Here is an 18,368-nt window from a genome sequence, read left to right on the forward strand (position 1 = left end):
GTTAGGTTACGCAAACATAGTTAAAATTTGGGGTCTTAACCTAAAAATGCCCCACAAGCCATTCACGCATAGCCCCAGAAACCATTCACAGAAGGTTTGTTAGGTTCAGTTAGGTTAGGCAAACATAGTTACAATTTGGGGTCATATTTCGTTTTTTCGTCTTCTAGCAAAACAACGGCGTGTTTGGAAACACTGACAGGCGCAACACTCGGTTCACATAAAGAAAGCTAATAACATCAACGGAAATTGTGCGTCGGAAAGATACTACATACATAAATTTTGCAATCAAATAGGTTGCACAATGGAACAAAATACATCCACGACCCTTTAACTATCTATAGAAACTCAATTTGGTAAATACTTTCTCCTGTAAAAATGAAGAAATCTGCTAGATCGAACTACAACAAGACCACATCCGCAATATTGGGCATGAATTTACAATACCGGACCACTCTCCAATTTCCATAAAATTTCGCCTACTTACTAATTTCGGTGTCCTGATGACGTATCTGTAGTTCATATTTGGCGGTCACTTGTTAAAATTGTACATTTACGTGTAGAACTTGTAAAATAACCTTGCGATTTACCATGGTCATTGTCCATACACAGCAATTCGAAACAATCTTTCTTTCGCAATTCGTTAATGGTCTTCCTTTACACACAACAATCTTGCTACCTTGAATATTGACATCAGACGAGGAATGCCTACGAGGTTAGGTTAGGCCTGTTAGGTTATGTTCCATTAGCATAAATACAAAGAAAAATTAATATTTTGGCTAAGAGAACTATACCTTGTCTTGCCTAACATGAAAAAGCTCTGTTATGTGACGTCAGAACACTATGTTGCTCAAGTGTTATGCGATAAGTGACAACCCATTCGGGGAAAATGGCATGTTCCATGGAGCTACTGTTTTTATGGTAGGGTTACGTTACATAAAGAAAACATAGTTTATTTTGTTTTTTCTCAATTTCCATACTCGACCGCCAATTATTACATGCAGATTCGTGAGTAGACAAAATTTCATAGAAATTGGAGAGTGGTCCGGTATTGTAAACTCGTTCCCAATATTGTAACATACATGTTCACCTCATACTCAGTACATGTTATTTTCTAGAAACCAATTATTTGAAGGGCTCGGGTGTAAAACATGGTAAGAGACATTTTGGTAATTTTGTGTTTCGGATGGTTCGTACTTACCGATTGTGTATTGCGGAACATAGTTGAAGGTGCCATTATGCTTTTTACACGAAAATAACTTTGATTTTTCACATTACGAGTAATTCTTTTGTACCTTTCTTACGTTGCGGAAAATACAATATGGTGCGCACAGCTGTGGATCATCGTGTGTCGTGCTTGTGTTTTGTCGATTTGGAGTGGGTATGCAGTGTTTCAACCTTCTTAACCGAAAAATACCTACTTTCGTGTTCACAAACCATTGACGGATAGCCTCAAAAACAATTCACGATAGGCCCACAAACCATTGACGGATAGCCCCAAAAACCATTCATGATAGCCCAACGAACCATTGACGGATAGCCCCAAAAACCATTCACGGTAGGGTAACTATCCGATATCGCCCGAACAGATTTCTTCAAATTTACAGGAGAAACTACTTACTGAAATCAGTTTCTGTAGCATTGTCGAAGTTCTTGGGGGTATTTTCTTTCTCAGAAACTGAAAACTTCACCATAGAATGCTGCAGAACAAGAAATAATCACTTGTTACATAAGGAACTTGCATCTTCTCTAACATTAGGCCATTGTTTCCATTATGTATGTGCAGATAACGCGAGCGTCGAAAGTCACACGGTCTTGCCAGTGTTTCCAAACGAGCCTTTCTTTTTACGAAGTTTTTTTAAAAAATTTTTTTAACTATGCTTACCTAACCTAACCTTGCCGGAAATGGTTCGTGGGGTTATCGTGAATGGTTTTTGGGGCTATCGTGAATGGTTTTCGGGGCTATCCGTCAATGGTTTGTGATGACATAGCCCTCCTTTTCTCTTTTCCTCTTTGACATAATGAACACGAAAGTAGGTATTTTTCGGTTAAGAAGGTTGAAACACTGCATATCCACTCCAAATCGACAAAACACAAGCACGACGATCCATGACGGCTGCACACCATATTGTCTGTTACCCAAGCATAACAAGGAAGACAAATAATGACTCGTAATATGAAAAGTTGACACTATTTTATGGAAAAAGGCATAACTACACCTTAAAGAATCTTCCGCAATGCAGAATAGGTAAGAATCAATGCTAAAATTAAGGAAATAAACGAGTGAGAGGTGTTCGGGCCTTATCGGACAAGTACCCACAATGGCCCCAAAAACTATTCACGATAGCCCCATGGACCATTTTCGGTAATATTATAGCATAGGGGTGACAGATTTCTTCAAATTTACAGGAGAAAGTACTTACGGAAATCATTTTCTGTAGCGTTGAGGAAGTTCATGAATGTAGTTTTGATCCATTTTAATGCGAATACATGTTGTTTTCTGCGAAAATCTCTGTTCGACATGCTGTTTCTGCTGCCGCCATTTGCTTTCTGCATGAGAGCACAATGTTCCATGTGTTAAGATGACGTAACCCTATAGTCAGTGTTTCAAACTCGCAGTGTTTTCACTAGAACATGATGTGTCTAGTATTTTTAATTTTTTTTTTAATTATGCTTGCCTAACCTAACTTAACCTAACCTAATCTTACGGAAAATGGTTTTTGGGGCTAACGTGAATGTTTTGTGGGCTAACGTGAATGTTTTGTGGGGCTAACGTCAATGGTTTGTGGGGCTAACATCAATGGTTTGTGAGGCTAACATCAATGGTTTGTGAGGCTAACATCAATGGTTTGCGAGGTATTAGCATAATTTCAAATTCGGGCATGAAAGTAGGTATTTTATTCCGGTGAACGAAGTTGCAACACTGCATAATTCGACAAAACACTCGCACAACCAGTACGCTATCGCCTGCCATAATGTGTTACAGAATCAAAATAACAAGTAACAGTAAGTACTTGTAAATGTAAGAAATAGACATTTTCTTAGTTAGAAATGCATTATTTCACCTTAGGAAATGTTCCGCATTCCAAAATTGTACGTTAGCAATGCAAAAAAATGCAAAATATATGATTTATAGGTGTCAGCCCCATACTATAATAGTACCCCATTAGGAAAAAGTACTTACGCAAATAATTTTCTGTAGCGTTGTTGATGTTCGGGAATATAGTTTTTATCCATTTTAATGCGAATGCATGTGGTTTTCTACGAAAATCTATTTCCGACGCACTATTGCTACTGCCGCCATTTGCTTTCTGTATGAGAGCACAATACGCGCTATTGCTGCTGCTACAACATGACGTGTCGAGGATGCGTCGTGAAGTTGTTGCCGGGTGTGGAAGATGCCGTGGAATTTGTAATTCCGATGTTGTCCGTATATGCTAAATAGAACGAAAGGAGTGCTAATGGAACCTAACCTAACAGGCCTAACCTAACCTAGTAGGCATACCTCGTCCCCGTGATGGTTCGTGGGGCGGAGCGATTTTACAATACCGGGAATTTCTCCGTTTTGTTTGAAATTCAGCATACTCACTAATTTTGGCCCCCTAATCACGAATCTGCAGTCAAAATTTGGCGCTCACACGTGGAAATAGCAAAATAATCTAAATTAAGTTCTTATTTCCACACCCTGGATTTCCAAATTTCAAGCCGATTCCGGGCTCCGCCCCTGGGGTAATTAACCTACTGCCCCCAACCGCTATCGCGGCCCCGCCTATATCTATATAGTCCCTGTTAAAGGCATGTTAGAAATTGGTCGGATTCACCAGCCCCAAATAAGCGCCAAATTTATACGCGAGCGCCAAAATTTTAAGTGCAGATTCGTGATTACGAGGCCCAAATTTTAAACAAATTGGATAAATTACCTGTATTGTTAAATTATAACGAAAATAATGTCTATTTCTTACATACGATAGCCCCACGAACCATCACGGGGACGAGGTATGCCTACTAGGTTAGGTTAGGCCTGTTAGGTTAGGTTCCATTAGCACTCCTTTCGTTCTATTTAGCATATACGGACAACATCGGAATTACAAATTCCACGGCATCTTCCACACCCGGCAACAACTTCACGACGCATCCTCGACACGTCATGTTGTAGCAGCAGCAATAGCGCGTATTGTGCTCTCATACAGAAAGCAAATGGCGGCAGTAGCAATAGTGCATCGGAAATAGATTTGGTAACATTATCGTATGGGTAAAACGGATTCCTTCAAATTTACAGGAGAAAGTACTTACGGAAATCATTTTCTTGAGCGTTTTGGAAGTTCCTGAATGTAGATTTGATCCATTTTAATGTGAATGCGTTTTGTTTTCTGCGAAAATCTCTGTCCAACACGCTGTTTCTGCTCCCGCCATTTGCTTTTTGCATGAGAGTGCAATGTTCCGTGTGTTAAGACGATGCAACCCCGTAGCCAGTGTTTCAGCCTCGCCGTGTTTTCACTAGAACCACCTGTCGAGTTCGGAACAAGACATTTTTCCCCCGAATGGATGTCACTTATCGCACAACATTGTAGCAACATTGTGTTCGGACGTCACAGGAGAGAGCTATTTTTACAATTTTTCTTTGTATTTATGCTAATGGAACCTAACCTAACAGGCCTAACCTAACCACGTAGGCATTCCTCGTCTGACGTCAATATTCAAGGTTGCAAGATTGTTGTGCGTAAAGGAAGAGAATTAACGAATTACGAAAGAAAGATGGTTCCGACCCGAATGGGTGTCAGTTATCGCACAACACTGTAGCAACATTGTGTTCTGACGTCACAGGAAAGATCTTTTTCATGTTAGGCAATACAAGCTAACGCGTCTCTTAGCGAAAATAATAATTTTTCTTTGTACCTATGCTAATGGAACCTAACCCAACAGGCCTAACCTAACCACGTAGGCATTCCTCGTCTGACGTCAATATTCAAGGTTGCAAGATGGTTATGCGTAAAGGAAGAGCATTAACAATTTTCGAAAGAAAGATGGTTCCGACCCGAATGGGTGTCACTTATCGCACAACACTCTAGCAACATTGTGTTCTGACGTCACAGGAGAGACCTTTTTCATGTTAGGCAATACAAAGGTAACGCGTCTCTTAGCGAAAATATGGTAACAGTAGTATAAGCCGGAGACGGATTTCTTAAAATTTACAGGAGAAAAGACGAGAAAGTACTTACGGAATTGCGTTCTTGAGGACTTTCTGAAGCCGGGGAAATTGTTTTTTAGAATCGTGCAACGTATTTTGCCTGTGAATAAGGTATTTTTCGTCAATCATGCATCTCCGTTGTACGATAGCTCGTGCCGCCATTACCGTCGACTACTTGAATCAAATGTTCCGTGCGTTCGGTTATGTAACCCCCTCACAGTGTAACAACCACGCGAAAGTTTGACAAGAAGACGTGTGAGCGGTTTTTTTATCCAATGTAAGGTAAGACTCTAGTTTACGTCCTTTTCCTAAGGAATATGTGTCATATATCGTTGGAAAGCTTATTTTGTAAGGAATTCAACAACGTAAATCCCAAAGCGAGCAAAAATTTCCTGAAGGAGTAAATCGAGAAAAACCAATGTTGTCCGGATATGCGCAATTGAACGTAATGGGGAATATTTTAGATGATGAAGCACATATTTAGGGGTGAAATGAGTGCTAATGGAACCTAACCTAACAGGCCTAACCTAACCTCGTAGGCATACCTCGACCCCATGAATGGATAGTGGGGCTATCGTGAACAAATCGAGAAAAAACGATGTTGTCCGGATATGCGCAATTGAACGTACTGAGAAATTTTTTTAGATGATGAAGCACATATTTAGGGGTGAAATGAGTGCTAATGGAACCTAACCTAACAGGCCTAACCTAACCTCGTAGGCATACCTCGACCCCGTGAAAGGATAGTGGGGCTATCGTGAACAGAAAGTGTAAAAAGAAAAAGGTACTTACCCGAAGAGATGCCGGGTGCCGCACCACGATCGCGCACCGCGAACGCAAAGAAGCAATCACCATGCAGATAAGGACGTAAAGTAGAGTCTAGCCTCAATTTTCGCTTAAAAACCTTTTGTGAATAGTTTGTGCGGCATTTATCGGTTCATAAGTTTGGAAACACTGCACATCAGCTGACGATACTGCATATCAGCTGACGATAGACAACGTGAGTCAAAATTTGCCCGCCGAATTAGCAACGACCAATAAATGATTATAATGTTAAAAATAACGCTTTTTTCTTGGGAAAAAAAAGTGATCCCCAGCTTGAAAAATCTTCCGCTATGCATATGAGGTAAGTAGCAATGATTTTTATTTGAAAACAAACGAGTTTAATGTGTCTCCGGCTTATACTACTGTTACCGAAAATATTATTTTTTCTTTGTATTTATGCTAATGGAACCTAACCTAACAGGCCTAACCTAACCACGTAGGCATTCCTCGTCTGACGTCAATATTCAAGGTTGCAAGTGTGTTGTGCGTAAAGGAAGAGCATTAACGAATTGCGAAAGAAAGATGGTTCCGAATTGCTGTGTATGGACAATGAACGTGGTAAATCGCAAGGTTATTTTACAAGTTCTACACGTAAATGCGACGTATTAGCATAATTTCAAATAGGGGCACGAAAGTAGATATTTTCCGGTGAACGAGGTTGCACCTCTGCATAAATCGACAAAACACTCTCAGAACGCCCCCTAAACCAGTATGCTATCACGGCCATAATGTGTTACAGATTCGAAACAACAAGTAACAGTAAGTACTCGTAAATAGAGAAAATAAACATTATCTTAGTTAGAAATGCATTATTTCGCCTTAAGAAATGTTCCGCAACACGTTAGCAAATGTAAAGAAGTCCGAAATATATGATTCGTAGGTGTTTCACCCATACGATAATAGTACCATACATTTTCGTAGAAAACCACATGCATTTGCATTAAAATGGATAAAAACTATATTCCCGAACATCAACAACGCTACAGAGAAATATTTGCGTAAGTACTTTTTCCTGTAAATTTGAAGAAATCCGTCTCCGGTATAATAAAGTGTTACCGTAGTTTCTTCTATAAAAATGAAGAAATGTGTCTCGTGTCTCCGATATAACAGACATTTACCTTCCATCACTTACAATGTTTTACACCCAAACGGGCGTTACCCCCAACACCCCCTATACGCCTTCATGGCGTGGTGCTAAGCACAGGGGAACACTTTACCATTTTTTTACCTTCATTTATTGGAGCCACAACTAAATTTATCGTACCTCTTTTGTCATATTTTTCAGTTCTTCCTCATTTTCCTCTGTTTTTCTTTTCTTCTGCACTACAACCGTCTGCGTGGCAAAATTCATAGTTTCCATACGGGCTATAAAAGACAATCGTAATACATTTCTTAATTTCGCCAACATTACGCATTCAAGACAGTTTTGAAACGATTTCCATTATGCAAGTTGTACATGGATGAAAACACATTGTATGTAAATAAACAATTAGAAATAAGTATTTGCTTTCGCACAAAGACTAAGAACAATCATATATTCCGTAATGCGAAACTGAAAATAAACAACAAATAAATCAATTCAATAGTCAGATATGTCATTGCCGATAATTCTCTTACGGTACTGGACTAACGGCAAACCCCAAACTGCATATATTTTCTGGGGTCTCGCGAACAATCACACGGTGCGAGCTGAGGTTCCAATAAACACACAAGCAAATGGAAATTGCAAGTTTTGAAAAGCTTCATTTTCATTAGCCAAAGTATGTAAAAAAAAAGTATAGAATTTAATAATAATAATAATTATATTTATTAGAATTAGAAATTATTTATTCATGGGCGAACTTCAGCAGGTCTGTGGCTGCTCTACCACTTTCTTGGGGATAGGAAATGTTCTAGATTTTTCGAAATTTAATGGATCTCTCTCAAATTCGCTAAGTAACAAAGGCGCCCGCAGAGGAAAGGGCAGAGGGCGCAATTGCCCCCCTTAGATATGGAAAGACATCAGTTAATTCAAATTTTGAAATTGTAGCGTGAAAACATAGGCGAGGGGTGCCGTGAAAGATAGCGGTGACTATGTGAATTATCCTAGTGCTCGGGATGTTTCATGAGAATTCTCTTAAAAGGGAGAATTCAACATCCCACCTTTCCCCCACTTTAAGCACTGCTGCCCCCACCCTGAGAAAAAATCCTTCGGGCGTAAGGTAAATAAAAGGTAAAGTCCCCCGTGCATGTAGCACCGTGCCATGAAAGCACATTTAGGTTTGGGGGAGGGGTAGTGTCCACACATTCTCGATCTCGGCTATTTTCGAGGTGATGGAATCAGCACCACGCTGCGGCCGCCTTTACCCGCAGGCACCCATTCATTTGAGGCTGGGTGAACCCCAGAGCCGCTTTATGCTGGGACAAGGCCGGAATCGAACCTGTGTGGCAGTCAGTCGCCATACCGACTAGACCGTCACATTCGCTGCGCATGAATCTTAAATAAACCATTGCGTATCTTATTTTCGTATTATCAATATATATTAGTATAAATATTTGAATGATATATTCTATAAATCCCCAATGGCTCAGTGGTATCGTCGTAGCCTTGTAGAGGATCCAGGTTCGATATCCGGTGGAGGCACAGTGGTTCGGAATCCACTTTAAACGGTAGGTCCAGTTCGCGCACAAAGTGGACAAAATACTAACTCAATCAATCAATAAATTTATAAATGCATTAAATATTCCTCGTTATGTGTCTATAGAGCATGGTGTAATTGCTCATTATTCATGACAAGATTCTGAATCATGCTAAAAGGGATTCCCCTATTGCTGTGTAAGCGGATGAGCAGAAATATAATGTATAGTATAGTTGTGGTAATTTGTCAGTAATCTGTTCTTTAGCATTATGCATTCATAACTGTTATACATACAAAGACCAAAAAGATAGCAGTGAAATTTTGTTGCGTCATGTTGTGCAGGTTGCATATAATACACGATATATCGAGTTTGTACCAAGGCTAATAGTTTTCACTTCAGGTGAGAGAAATTTTAAATCCATATCCAATAATAATGTTATAACCTTGAATAGTGTTAAGTGGTTTTAGTGGTTGCACATTGCATTCCTTGTTAATGAAAAGTTTAGGAACAATATGAAGTGTGTAATTTATTCAGCCGAAACTAACTGGACAAGTCGGGAAACGTCAGAAGGATCGAAGTAATGACATGTAAATGTAATAGCAAATTGATAGTTTTTTTTTAATATCCACGTCTTATAAAAGTAATACCATTAATGTGTAGTTGAGATCTACGTTCGTGGTTTGTCGGATGATGATCGATATTTTTTTATTATTATTATTGTTCCTTCGTATGGTACAATAGAAAAATGTTCAAAACTCTGTGACTGTAAATCTTTGCTTCTTACGTCCGTATGTTCTAATTAATAATTTTAATCGGTGCTTAAAGTGGTTCCAGTCATTACCTGGAACACCCAACAAGAAATAAACAAACAGGTAGTAGTACTACTGTTGCTGTTACTACTACTACTACTACTACTAATAATAATAATAATAAATGCATAAGTATTTTTTTCTTGGAAGAGAGGTTTCGGCTCTAGTCAAGTTGGTTTGTTGTTAGTATTATATGTTATGTTCATAAATGATCAAAAAAAAGAGGTTTTAGTTTTACTCTCGCCTATTAAAAGATGCTGGTACAGCGTACCATTGCATACCACCAGATGAAAAAGCACTGATTATTATTATTGCCCAAAGTAAATATGTAAACAAAAGATCTATCATATTTCAGGAAATCAGGTTCTCATTTACACCTTAAACGAATAGCACTGACGGAAATATGTTATTTTTTTCTGAATTTCCAGACCACCCACCAAGAGGAGGCAAATTTAGCACAATAACTTCCTATTTTTCTCTTCATGTATTGCTTACAAGAATTATAACAAATGTGTTATGTATTAAAAATAAGTAAAATTGATGTGCACTTTTGCAGCAGGAATTGAGTTCTGGTATCAAACTGATTTTCCGGAATGGAGTTCTGGTTCGTTCCAACTCACATTAAACTCTCATTGTAACTTCAGTAATTGACGTGGTTAGAATTAATGTGTAACTGTGAGCTGTACATTACACAAAACCAGTGGCGGCTCAAGGGGTAGAGCCGCCGTGCCATGGCACTACCCTCAGAAGAGACGCATACCTCGCCAGGTATTGTTAAATGAATACATTTGATACTTTACAGACAAGGAGATTCTATTCTTGCAATCGGTCAAGCTGACGTGTTGACCGCCCCAACCTCCTCACTGCATCGCCAGCTGTTTCGTTCGTACCCGCGCGAGGCAACAGTCCGTGCTGCCCAATAGCTGGCCTAACCAGCGGCGTGCATTCAGGATACGCAAGGTATGTACTGCGTACCCACAACACAGTAAGAAAAAATAAACATTTTTTTCGTCTTCCCCGAACATGAAAATTCAACAATTATCGCTCCGAAAGCAGTTCCACTGCAAGAAATTCCGATTTCCGCATGAACACGCTGCTGCCTTCCTGAAGGCAGTCCCGAATGATCCCGATTGTGACTTCGGCACCCACCCGATCCACGTTCCTGCCGATTTCTGCAGAAAGGCGCTGTTTCTTCTGCTTGGTACCCTAGAAATTCGGAAGGTAACCCCATTGGCTCATATCACCCCCGACCACGTGTTTGGGTCTGCCCGCTCTTACCCTCTCTTTCACTTCTAAGCATCGAGGGTACCCAAGATTTTGACAGCGTATGCAGTGTTGACAGTAGTCAACATATTTTTTTCTGGAATGCTTAGCTTACTAGCATTTAGCAGCCACGCGTAGATAGATCACTGTTGGGTTGCAATAAAAATACATTATAAAAAGTGATACAGGAATCAGAGAGGAGGGCAAGAATATGTAGTGGTGGAAGATCATATTTAATATACGCGTATATCACATATAAAATATTTATGTGAGGTTAAAGTTACACTGTCCTCCTCCGTAGTCGAGCGGGTTAAGGCGTTCACTCGTCTTGAGATCGTTCGCTGCGGGACGGCGTAGGTTCGAATCCGCCTCTGCTCGGAATTTATTCGGCCTACGTATAGGGCCGGTGGCAACCCACCATCGTTAGGAAATTGGGAAGCTCCGAGTGAGTGAGCGGTAACCCGGTCGAGAAGACCTACAACAACGGCTGGGGATACGTCGGGCCGACCCCCCGACTATTCCAATACTGGTTGAAGACCTCCACGCTTAGAGGTGACGAAGGAAAGTGTGGGAGGGAGACCGGCAGTCGGTAGGTAAGCCAAGGCCCTTCATGGGCTGTAGCGCAAAGGATTATTATTATTATTATTATTATTAAAGTTACACTAGCAAGTTGTTTTTTTCATATAGGGAGGTGAGGACCAGAATGGACTGTCACTGTGTCGAGGGGAAAATATGTGAACAATTTGCAAGTTTCGCACAATTCTCAGAGTATGAGAGTATCTGTTTATCTCCTTTCGGGATCAACATTTCCTTTGAGTTCCATAGCATGGGTGTTGATTGTTGACCCGACGATATGAATGAATGATAAAATAAAAACATAATAAAACACAATGCTTACAATGGGATTCGAATGAGCCCCCCTCCCTCCTGCCAGACATTGCAAATTGATGTACGGTAGTTTAGCTTTTGAAGTGTTCTGGGATGTATGCTGACGTATTTTCTACTTGTCCTTAATTATCTCCCTTCTACAAAATACTTTGTCGACTGGCAAGTCCGATTCATTCGTCCACAAGAACGCGTGGCTTTCGGGCATAGAAGGACCGGACACAACGTACCGTGGGAGGTTGACTTTTGCTTTCTTCTGTCGTGTGAAATTTGCAGCGAGTGTTTCGTTCATATTATTTACATTACAGGATCTCTATTGTTTGTCGGTGCTGTGAAGTGATATAATAGGGGGACCGGGAGTTATTGATGACATACTGGAGAAGGGATTTTCGGAATTTACGAAAAAAGTATAAACAATCCGAAATGGAAGGTCTGTTTCTGATTTGGAAAAATTGTTTCAGGCAGGAGTTGTGAAGGATGGTAAGCAGTATATTAGGCATTTTGATTTTTGAGAAGAAGAAAAAATATCTCTACAGAGTGATTGACTGAGTAGAAAAACAGTGAAACTTTATTGTTGGCCTTATTCGTTGGTTTCCTCTGCGAAAGGTGTGAAATAGTAGAGGATACTGAAATTTATCAAATTTATTACATGAAATTTGAAACGACGGAAAATGATTGTGCCATTTCCTTCCCGTTCAATGTTCATCGTGCTGCATGAAGGAAATAATCAAAGTTGAATTGTTGGACTCTACTATCAGAATATATTTGCGAATATAAAATGTCATACATATATTTTACCTCGTTACATTTGGATATTGATGCAAGGATGAGAAATTTCCCATTATAAAATTGTAGAAAAAAGTTATTTTCTGAATAACATGATGGCCAGGGAAGGGGGGTGTGGGGGTTCTGGCCCCCATAATGAATTTCGGTTGGCCCATGTTGTGTACCCTAGTTTAAATGTCACCGCATGCCACTGGGCCTAACAAAGTTGACACACGTGCAGAGGGTTGAAGAAGTCTCAGCGAGGAACATTTCCACCATGAGCCGAGAACAAAGTGGCAGGGGGCGGGGTTAGCCCATAAGAAACCGTGCCCATCTTCGCCTGGCACGGCGGGGGAACTTTCACAGTGTTGACACAGTTGCCACCTTCAGAGATAAGTCGCTAAATACGACTGATTTGTAAGACCCGGTGGGGAAGGGAAGTAATTTTTGCCTACTTTTGGAGAAATGAACCTAGTACTTTTGCAAAGCTAAATGAACATTTTTGATAATAGATAGATGCACCAAGAGGCCCATTTAGACTTTTTAAAACTATAAAAGTAAAAAATCCTGTGATGATGCGAGTTTCCTTTGGCATTTCGTCAATTTCTTTTCATAACAAAGATATTTTCGACATCCAGTTAGAATACGTGTTTATGGAGGAGGATAGGGTTTGTTTTTCCTTTTCTCTTTTAATTGTTATATTTTTAGGGAAGTGTCCTGTAGTGTATAAAGATAGGTTAGTGAGTGAAGATGAATCGGATTAGTACATTATTGCTTAAACGGATAAACATCTTGACCAGTGGCGAAACCGCAAGGGGAGGGGGTGGCATTGCGGAGGGTTTTTTTCAATTTCTTGACCACGTTGGCACTACCCATCATAGTTGTCGCCGGCTGCCACTGCAGAAAACTGAATGTGTTATTTATTCAGTTATATGAAAGAACAGTCACTTTGGGTGTACTCTTGTTTGTTGTCTTTATTAAATGATGATAAGATTCTTTTGTCAATAAAGTGATAATGATCGATGGCGCAACAGCCCACTGGCAGCCTCGCTCCCACCAGAGGTGGAAGATCATCAAATCAGTTGCGGGGTTACGTGTGGTGAATGAACCCCCAGTTGTTTTTGTAGGTTTCCATTATCAGGCTATGCTATTCATTTGTAGCTTGCCAGTATCCTCACGATGGGGGGTGGCCAACGATCCCATACGTAGGCAGAAATCTCAGGAGAAAAAACTCAAATCTTCACACGTCCTGCAGCTGGAACCCAAAGCTTGCACCTTAGACCGCATGGCCATGGTGCGGTACTGTCGATAAAGTTAATCCTCTAAATTATGTGTGCAAGTAATTACAACATATTCCTGTTGGTGGGGTTAATTCTTGAATTCTCTATACATATCAGGGACGTAAGCAGATTATGTTTCTCAACCGCAATTTACACTTTGTCAAAATAGATCTGTGGAGAGTTGAAAAGAAGCCAGCTCTTTTTGAATGGACTTTTTTTTAATGAAAAGCCGGCCTTTTTAAACAGGGTTGGCATTTTGCCTGTTTTTTTTTAAAACCCAACCCAGGTGTGTTTTTTCAGGTTATGTTTAAAAATACATAATTTAAATATGAAATACATTTTTCCCCTGGTAGTAAATGGAACACCTTATCCGTCCTCCAAAATATCTGGCTGCTATAAAAATGGCAGTTCCCATGGTCAAAACATTAGTGACTCCCAGTTGGTCCATGCACTGTGTTTCAAAACATTTAATGGCAAACTATAGTTTAAGTGATGCCCTAAAATTCTTATTTGAGTTTCTTTTGTTAAATGTCGTTTAGGCAGAGATTTGAAAGTGTCATCAGAATTTGGAATCTGCCTTGGCATATGAAAAATCCATTTTTCATCCACCATCTTGAAATGCTTTGAACAAATGCAAATGCAAAACGAAATCATTCCTGAGGGATGCAATTAATTTAAGCTAAAAACCTTTTAAATTTCTGCAGTTGCCGTGGTCTCAAAATTGGTGACTTACCCCCATTCTTCCCAAAATGCACACTATATTACAGAGATTTTATTAAAAACTTAAAGCTCAAGTGATACCCTAACATTGCTGAGACTCGTGTTTCTTAATCTAATGAAATAAAATATAGTGAAATATGAGTAAAATTTAAAGCTCTCGGAAGACATGTTGAATCTGTCTGTCAGAGACGTGGTGTGCATGTAACGGGTAACAGCAAAATGTAAAGAAATTAAAAAGTTTTTCAATAAAATAACAACATGGTAAATTTCCCATATCCAGAAAACGGATTTCTTCAATTTTACGGGAGAAATTATTTACCGTATGCAATTTCTTTATAGTGGAAGTTCGGGGAAATGTTTTCTCGCATCGTTCATTGAATTCTGCCGGTAAATCATGTATTTTTCGATATAAATGTGTGACCAATGCACGAAAGCTGGTGCATCCATTTCCTTCCAGCCGGATGTTGCCTGTGTGTGCTGACGTAATCCCGGTCAGTGTTTCCAAACACTGTGTTTTTGTAACTGAAGAAGGTACGTTTCCGCAAATGATTTGTGGGGCTTTGTGTCAATGGTTCGTGGGGCTATGCGAGAATGGTCTGTGGGGCTATACATTTTTTTTCTAAACCAATTTTTAACTATTCTAACCTAAACGTGACCTAACCTTACCGGAAATGGTTCATGGGGCTATGTATGAATGGTTCGTGGGGCTATGTGTGAATGGTTTGTGGGGCTACGTAGGTATTTTTGGGTGGAGTGGGGTGGAAACACTGCATGCCGACTACGGAAGTGAAACTGTGACCGCCTTTTCGCGTGTTACGGAAGGGAAGAAACAAAGAAGAAAACTTACTCAATATGTCACAAATAGAGCTTATTTCCATGAAATAAGTGAAATGCCACCTTCAACAATGTTTCTCAATGCAGAAAACGTAAGTACGAATATTGAAATTAAATGAACTAGCAAATTTCAGCCATTTTCCGGATATGCGAAAGTTACCAACAACATTGTTCAATACGTTAACCGACAGCGTTGCAGTCGAGTGTATATTGCAGAGGACATTTTTTCTGCAGCCGACAAAAGCTAAGAGGGAGACCATTACGCTACCCTAAAGAGGTAACAATAGGAAAGGGCACCAATGCAAGGGAAGAGCAGGGAAAGACTTTGGTGCAAGTGTGTTATGGGGTTATTCATATTCCTGTTTAGGGGCCCAGTTACCAGTCAGGCCTGCCGGACACAGGCCAGTGTTGTCACATTGGATTGGCACAAAAGAGCTAAAATCCAGCCTAAAACGGGGATACCATTTCTGTGAAGCAACTAGAGCAAAGCCAAGGTTGGATTTAACTACAACTGAGACCAGTTAGGTAATAGACGAAAAGATAAGTACTTGGTGCGATTCGTGATTTGGACAAACCTTGCTCCAAAAAACTTAAGTTGGCAACAGTAGTACATACAGAAGAACTTCCCTTCAAACTGCTGGAGCAGCGAAATTCTGTCGTCTGCTCACCGCAGAAACGTCAATCTAGCCCGAGAAATGTGTTGTTGTTCTTCCCCTTTCCACCTCTTTGCAAAGAAAGAGAGATGAAGAATTGACAAGGCTCTGCCTCTATTCACTGGATTTTTGCGGTAACTCTCTCATGAGTGGTAGTTCTTTCTCGGAGTGATTGTGGCTAAATCACTGAGCTGATTGCAAGAAAATAACGAAATGAACAAAAATCTAGATCGAAGGCATATTTTTTTTGGGGGGGGGCAGGGTAGGTTGGAGATAATAACATCTGATGTCCGGTAACACTTTTGAAAAAGTCACGCCACGCCACTGCCTGAGGTGTATCTAGTTGCAATTAATTTCATCTAAAAACATCTAAAATTTTCTGCAGTTGTTGTGGTCTCAAAATTGATGCCTTCCCAAAACACGCATTAGGATTACAGAGATTTTATTAAAATCTTAAAGTTCAAGTGATACCCTAACATTGCTGAGACCTGTGTTTCTTAATCTACAAAAATGAAATTAGTCAAATATGAGTAAAATTTAAAGCTCTCAGAAGACATGTTAAATCTGTCTGTCATCCACTATCTTTGAACATTGTGACCAATTTTTCTCAAATACAATGTGAGCAACTTATCTTGTAACTCAAAAGCTTTACATTTATGGCAGTTACCATAAAAATAGTGTTTTTGATTTTACTACCACTCCTCTCCTAAACTATGAAATATTATTATTTTAAAAGTTTTAATGCAAAATTGCGGACCAATGGAAAATCTAACATGACTGAGTTTCATTCCTTATACTCTGAAAATGTATTCTAGACAGTAAAGAAAGAAATAATTAATGAAAGAAAAAAGTGGATCATAACATGGGGAAAATCAGTTTTTCATCCACCATCTGGAAACACAATGACCAATTTTGCTCACAAGTTTTCTAGCTGTAGAAATAATTTTACATAAATGATTTTATAGCAGTTATCATGGCCACTAAATAAATGACTCATCTCTGTGCTCATCCATACCAACTCATTCTCCTCCTAAATCACGAATTTTGAAAATTTTATTGTCAAATTATAGTGCAAGTACATAATGATCCTGTAAGTTTCGTGCACAAAGCTCTAAACTGTAGTCTATACAAGGTTTGAAAATGTCAAAAATGATCAAAATATGAAAGTATACTTGAAAGTATACCATATTTATTTGAGTAGGGTGCATCACACATATCTTTGCTGTTGCGCATATACCAATTTTCGTCTCGTCTCCCTCTCTCTTAGCATCACGTGTTCTACACTTCTTGCCAACCTTCCCCATTGTTGCCATATTGTCATTCCATTCCTGGACGCGCTTGTGCAAACATAATTGAAAACAATTGAATAGTGCTCCAGCTCGCGGTTCACACCTTTCGGCAGGGACGGTAATGTGGCAATACAGCATGACGAAGTGTTTGCTTCTTTTATGCAGTGCATGTTCATTGGCTAGCTTGTAACTAGTGTTGCCAACTGTAATAACGAAGCACTATTTCTGTCACGGAAGGAGAAAGGCAGTTAAAGTGACGGTGAGTTTTGTTAGATTCGAAGCACCATATTTTTATTTTATACTAAGTATTTGACCGGTTTGACGTTGTGTGCGTGTATTGAGTGTGTGTATGTGAAAGTGTGTGTTTGTTAATTAACGTTAAATTCCATAATGCCTCCAGTTCTGTCAAAGTTGAAATCAGAAACCTTGCATAGCCAAGCTCGGGAAATTCACAAATTGTTCATATTTCATAATTTTGGAATTGTTCAAAAGAAATAAATTATGTGGCTCCATGAGTATTTCAACTCTTGGCTCCGGCACGTGTTCTTGTAGAAATGTCTGGTGTAAGGAGTGACCTTCCACGTAGGCACCCAAAAGTCAACCTCACTTACACATAGTTCACCTTGGACTGCATTTTGCAGACGAACGGGGCCTCTGGCGAGTGGTACTATGGCCAGTATAATTTTGTGTGTGTTGTCCTGTTTTTGTCCTTGTGTGTGCTGAGTGCCTGTTTAGAGCCTCAGCTTTTATTGGAAGTCAGAATATTTTAGGATTTTATTTATGCAACGCTAGAGTTGTTATTTGTAACGATAAGGGGCTGGACTCCGTATAGTGTGACGGGTGCAAAGTGGCCTAAGTGCTGATGCACCCAAAATTTTAAAATCAAAATCAAATCAAATCTTGTAGAAATGCGATGCATATTGTTTTCGGTGTTAAAATTGCCATGCTTTGATGGGTGACAAGTTCATAGCAAAAAAAAAAAAGCCGAGCAGCTTATTGTCTAGTGGCAGTATATGTACTTGTTATTGCTGTGGAAGCCGGCATCGTTTGTAAATGTACAACAAAGGCAACCGACTGTCGCCGATCACAGAGAGGCAATAATACTGCTTGAGGAGGAGTATTGTGGTCCAATTGTCGCGGTTTAACACATTCGCATGTTATTAGTTCTCAAAGCAGTGGTACTATCGGTCGTGTATCATCTGCCGTTGCAGTTCCATCAGGCCCGTAGCTAGAGGGGGCAG

At 39.8% G+C, this 18,368-nt stretch overlaps 2 protein-coding genes across 3 annotated transcripts in view; one reads left to right on the forward strand and one right to left on the reverse strand.

Moving 5' to 3' along the window:
* Positions 1–7,618, reverse strand: part of LOC145996593 (tRNA pseudouridine(38/39) synthase-like) — a 123,908-nt gene extending 116,290 nt beyond the window's left edge. The window contains exon 1 of the mRNA XM_083133145.1: positions 7,275–7,618. Coding sequence (XP_082989271.1) covers positions 7,275–7,418 — 144 coding nt within the window. The 5' untranslated portion in view covers positions 7,419–7,618. The remainder of the gene's footprint in view (positions 1–7,274) is intronic.
* Positions 7,619–8,825: 1,207 nt separating this feature from the next.
* Positions 8,826–18,368, forward strand: part of LOC145996594 (uncharacterized) — a 196,198-nt gene continuing 186,655 nt past the window's right edge. The window contains exon 1 of one of the 2 annotated variants that reach the window (XM_083133148.1): positions 8,826–9,028. The gene's annotated coding sequence lies outside the window, so the exon portion shown is untranslated. Of the gene's footprint in view, positions 9,029–9,116; positions 9,223–18,368 lie in introns of those variants that run through there. The other variant, XM_083133149.1, reaches the window with a different exon arrangement.

This window comes from Lepisma saccharinum, chromosome 12 (genome assembly GCF_977018435.1).
Source record: "Lepisma saccharinum chromosome 12, izLepSacc3.1, whole genome shotgun sequence".
Lineage (NCBI taxonomy): Eukaryota > Metazoa > Arthropoda > Insecta > Zygentoma > Lepismatidae > Lepisma > Lepisma saccharinum.